Here is a 5,664-nt window from a genome sequence, read left to right as displayed (position 1 = left end):
TATTATTAAGCACTATGTTCCAGTGTGCTGTTAAGCACTTTACATGCGTTATCTAACTGAATACTATGAGGTAGGTATCATTGTTATTATTATTATTATTATCATTATTATTATTATCATTATTGGTTTTTTTTGAGACAGGGTCTCTCTGTAGCCCTAGCTGGCCTGGGTTCATTATGGAGACCAGGCTGGCCTCGAACTCACAGAGATCCACCTGCCTCTGCCTCCTGAGTGCTGGGATTAAAGGCATGTGCCACCACACCTGGTGTTATCTTCTTTTTTAAACAAAAATTTTTTTTTTAATTTTTATGTGTATGAGTTTTTTGCCTCCATGAATGTAACTGCACCCATATCATGTAATGCCTGCAGAGGCCAGAAGAGAGTGTCAGATTCCCTGACACTGAAGTTACAAGCAGTTGTTAACTGCCATGTGGGTACTGGGAATTGAACCCGGGTCCTCTGCAAGGGCACCCAGTGCTCTTAACTCCTGAGCCATTTCTCCAGCCCCTAGTTAGCCTTTTATTGGTCATTACTGTCTGCATGCAAATAGACAAAAAAAATTTTGTTGTTGTTTTTGAGACAGGATTTTACTATGTAGCCCTAGGTGGCCTGGAACTAACTATGTAGACCAGGCTGGCCCTGAACACAGAGATCTGCCTGCGTCTGCCTCCGGAGTGCTGAGATTAAAGGTGTGCACCACCACCCCTGGCTCTAATCCTTGTTTGAATGGACGTTTGACACCTTCTTTTGCTTTCTCTGTCAGCTGTGATTTTAGAAAATTCACGTAGAAAGTGACTAAGACTTTTGTGTTATTGTTGTTAAAGTCGAGGAGCCTTTCTTTCTCCTGTCTTCCACAGCTTGGCTTCTGACCTGGTAATCTCATCCTGGGAAATACATGCCTTGTGACTAGCCAAGTGAGTAGCATCCAGGTCACCAGAGCCTCAGCTGGTAAGACTGTCACATTTACGTACAACTCATCTCTTCTCCCCTCAAATACTCAGTGCTTGACAACTCTGACCTCACTTCTGATAAACGGGTCCTCCTGCCATCTTCCTCCCCAGGCTCATTCTTCATTCACTAGGAGGACATTCGGGCCCTCATCACAAACCCCCTCATAGGTCATTTAGAGGCTCCCAGGCTCAGCTACATGCTCAGCATCTCATGCCGACAGTTGCGTTTATGTTTGCCAAGAGCCTGCCCGACTACAGACATGTTTCTAGCGATGTGACCAAATTTTCCTGCACACATCTCTTCCAAAGTGACTTTTAGATCCACACTAATATCACCTCCTCTTGGAATATTTCTGTCTTGCTAATGAGGAGTTCCTCCAGGCATGTAACCAAGATATCCAAAGAAGTGCGAAAAGAAATGTCTCCTGGGGAGCACCTTTCAATCCTTCTTCACCATAAATACAGTTTCCATTCTTTACTGTCTGACAAAACCTCATAAGCAGCACCCTGGATTTCTCATCTGGAATTTCTCCTGGGCTTGGGAACCAGTAGTGTTCCAGTCAAGATGGAGTGGCAGGTAGTTTCCTGTAGGCCTTTTGAATAGCCTTTATAAAGGCACCCAGAGACCTTGTAGAAATTTCACCCAGTGATCATAGCCCTGATGAGGTAATCCAGTAACAGAAGGTGCTCAGGTTATGCGGAGCCTTGGTTCTCTGTGCTGGCACCCTTTCCACATGGTTCTTACAGCCTCCTTTGCTCCCCACCAGTCCCTCTGGCCTGTGAGGCTGCTTTGTGCTGGGGTTTCCATTTGGCAGAGGCAGCTGGCTTCCCAGTTTTCTTTCTTCTCATACTAGGCTGACAGCTTGAGTTGTTACCACACAGGCCATGTGGCCAGACCCTTTTCAGGAAATTCTTGCCAACCCATGACCTGTGTGAATATGTTGAGACTGTCACCAAAGTAATAAAGAGCTCTTCAAACCATGGGATTGGACTATTGGTGGTTCGTTTTTATACTTTTCTAAAACTCCATTCTTCCCCCATAATAATCACATACTGTTTCATAAATCAACAACAAAATGGAATTTTTCAAGAGTTAGGAGTGTAGCTCAGTGGTAGAATTCTTACCATACAAATAAATAATGAGATCTTGAATTCAATTCCTAGAATCACAAAAAAAAAATTTTTTTGGTCTTTTTGAAGCAGGGTCTCCTTGTAGTCCCCAGCTGTCCTGGAACTCACTATGTAGACCAGGCTGGCCTTGAACTCACAGAGATCCACCTGCCTCTGCCTCTCAAGTGCTGGGACTGCAGGCGTGTGCCACCACATCCAGCTCAGAAAAAAAAAATTTAAGGGCAGATTGAGGTCTGGAGAGATGGCTCAAAGGTCAAGAATGCATACTGCTCTCCCAAAGGACCCAGAGCCCAGGTTGGGAGGCTCACAACTGCCTGTAACTTCAGTTCCAGGGAATCTGCTATCTCTGGCTTCTGTAGGCATCTGCACTCACATGTGTGCACACACGCACACACACACACACACACCCCACACACACATACACATACACACACATGCATGTGCACACACACACATAATTAAAAAATAATAAAAACCAAATTCTTTCTAAAAGAATTTGCCAATTGCAAAGTTTTCAATTTTGTTGCACACCTACAAAACCCTCTTGTATTCTGCTCCTGTGATAGGTGTCTCCAAGGGATTTCTCCCAGAAAAGAAGTCTGGCCAGTCATAGTGGTGAACTCCTTTAATTCCAGCACTCCAGAGGCAGAAGTAGGCAGATCTCTATGAGATTAAGACCATCTTAGTCTACATATCAAGTTCCAAGCCACAGGGAAACTGTCTCAAAAAAACAAGTCTGCTCCAGAATTCATGGAGAATGGGATCCCAGGCTCCCCTTCATGGGTCCAGAACTAGCAGGGACTGAATCTGGACCTTTCTGAGTGGGTCCAAACAGCCATCATGAACCTGTACCCCTATTCAGGTAGGCTGTGTGTGACCCTAGGCCCTACAAAGCTCTGACTATTGAAACTCTGACCCCTGGGGGGTCCTACACAGTGGCGTTTGACAATTCCAGGAGATTTAAGCCGAAAAATGGGGCTGGACAGCAAGCCTTGGAGACTGAGAGAAATGGGGGCAGATCCATATCTGGGACTCACCAAGGTGGGCAGGTCTCACCAGGTCTTCTGATTGCCCCACAGATCCCCTCAAGCAAGAGCATCATCCCTCCAGCCCACCTAAGGAATGAAACTCAGAGAGGTCAGGTCAAACCAGTTGGCTGGGCAGAAGCAGACAGGTGTCTTGGCCAGGCATACCCATGAGTGCCTCCCCTTTGCTCTTTAAGGGGTTCACCTGGGATCTCAGTGCTCTCTCTGTGTCCACAGGTGTCTTCCTGCCTCCATCCCCAGCAGCAGCAAAGGAGCAGTCATAGAAGACGTGGGAGTCATGGCCCTGGCCCCTCTGGCTGACATGCTCAACAGCCCACAGCTCAGTGCTACAGCAGGCTCCCTCATGAACCCCCTGGCGGTTCCTCTCAACTCATTGCTGGCAGGGTCAATGCCTATATCACAAAGCAGTCAATTTGCCAGCCTTGAGCCCTGCCCCCTGAACAGCCACCTGACCAGTCCCATTGCTGTAACTCCTGGGGCCACCCTGGCCAGCTCACTAGGCCTGACCGCGACGGGCTCCCTGATGCCAAGCAGCCCCCTGGCAGGCCCCCTGACGGAATCTCAGAGCAGCCCTCTGATGGCCCCCCTGGCAGGCACAGTGGCTGTCTCTCTGAGCAGCCCGCTGCTCCCCTCCACCGCTGCCCCTCTAGGTGTTTCTCAGAGTGTTCTGCCCAACCCCATGAACGACCTGGGGCTCTCTGAGGCCCCAAGGGTGAGGCTGGCAGAGCCACCCGAAGGAAACTCCTCTGGACCCCATTCCTCAGCTGGTTCTGGGCCAGCTGCCACCTCCAAAGGTAACTGATACAGGGTGGGGCAGCAGGGCTCCCTGGGTAGACCAGTCACTGCTCCCATCCTGCCTCATTCTAACCCCTCCTCTCATTTCCACCCCTTCACGTCACCAGTCACCAGTGAGCACCCTCAGCCAACCCAGGACTCAGAGCCCCCCAACATGGTGTTTGTGGGTGCATCCCTCCAGACCTCCACCCCCATGAACACCATGGTCACACCCAGTCCCACCACGAATTTTTATGGCACTTCAGATACTCAGACCCAGACTGGTGCTCCCCAGGGACAAACGACCCTCAATTCTGTTCCAACCACTCCAACCAGCTCGCCTGCTAGCACAGTCCCCAACTCTGTTCCCACTTCTCTCTGCCAAACTGCTTCCCACTCTAGCGCCTCAAGAACTACCCACTGCAGCTCCTCATCCTGGGTACGCCACTCCCCAACCCAGCCCTTACCCAATACCCATTCTCTCTCCTCTATGCAACCCCCACTCCCCACCTCACACCCCATCCTCTCCGGCTTCAGTCAATGATGCCCAGGGTTCACACACGGGGGAATCATCTCGGAAGAGTATCCAGGAGATGGAGCGGAAGATGACTCACCGCAAGTCTAGCAAGTTCCCTGACAGTCCCCGAGGTCAGTACCACCAGAGGGTCTGCCTGCAGGCTATCTCCCCTCTCACACACCTGGACTGCTGACCATAGCTCTATCACTCTCTTCATCTGAGGCTCAGCCGAGACCCTCTGTCATCCTCAGAGTCAAAGCAACTAGCCTGGGAAAGGCTGGTAGGGGAGATCGCCTTCCAGCTAGACCGAAGAATCCTATCCAGCATCTTCCCAGGGCGTGTGCGTCTCTATGGCTTCACTGTCTCCAACATTCCAGAGAAGATCATCCAGGTGTGTGGTCATCATCTCATACTTTGCCAGAAGGGTCTGCTGGAATACAGCAGCATATTGATGCCTAAGGGACCAATGGGAGGGTCTGCCCTCCACTAAAGCTAAGGATGTTAAAATCTAAGGGGACCCTGGGATGGAAGAAGCCCAGGGTTCAGTCCAAGCAGCCAGCAGGTATCCAGGGTACCTGGTAGTGGAAGCCCATGATCCAAACACCACAGACTCCCCAGAAAAAGCAGGGAGGGTTCCAAGCACTGGCAGGTAACATTCCCCGTCTGCCACCAAGATAGCCTCCAGATGGGCAGCACTAACCCCAGGTGGCTGAGCCAACAGCTTAAAGAATGCTATGGCCCTCCTTCTTCAGCATCAAGACTCACCGGGAACTACAATGCACACGTCCTAGAGCCCACTGAGCAGGTGGTAGCCTTGTTGCCAGGACCCCAGGCCTGAGGCTCACCCTGTCGTCTTCTTAAATGCATCCACTTAGCCTCCTCCTACAGACAAAATGGAGGATGGTGCTTCCGAAGCTCGGTGGGGTGTGTGCCTACACCCGTGTCTTACAGGTGTGGACAGTACCGGCAAGGGAAGGAGAGCTGGGGTTGGGGGTCTGCTCTCAGCAGGATGCCCTGGAGCATCTTGAGTCCAGAGTGAGTGATGCGTGAGGCCAACCCCTCCCCAAAGGTGGGATCACTGGCACCCATCAGCCATTTGGGCTTCCCTGTGTTCTCAGCCACTCTCTTGGACCATCTTTGTATGTGGGTCATGGACATCTGTCTATAGTCTAGGTAGGAATGACCTTTGATTACATGGCTGATTCTCAGTCTTTCCCTTAGTTTAAGTATCCTCTGGTTAGATGCT

At 50.3% G+C, this 5,664-nt stretch overlaps 1 protein-coding gene across 1 annotated transcript in view; it reads left to right on the top strand.

The window, feature by feature from the left end:
* Spatc1 (spermatogenesis and centriole associated 1) overlaps positions 1-5,664 on the top strand; it is a 26,107-nt gene that overhangs the window by 8,833 nt on the left and 11,610 nt on the right. The window contains 4 exon segments of the mRNA XM_029564243.1: positions 3,344-3,382; positions 3,385-3,921; positions 4,439-4,549; positions 4,670-4,809. Coding sequence (XP_029420103.1) covers positions 3,344-3,382; positions 3,385-3,921; positions 4,439-4,549; positions 4,670-4,809 — 827 coding nt within the window.

This window comes from Nannospalax galili, unplaced genomic scaffold (genome assembly GCF_000622305.1).
Source record: "Nannospalax galili isolate Female #2095 unplaced genomic scaffold, S.galili_v1.0 scaffold717, whole genome shotgun sequence".
In the NCBI taxonomy this organism is placed as follows: Eukaryota; Metazoa; Chordata; class Mammalia; order Rodentia; family Spalacidae; genus Nannospalax; species Nannospalax galili.
This window is presented reverse-complemented; position numbering and strand designations above follow the sequence as displayed.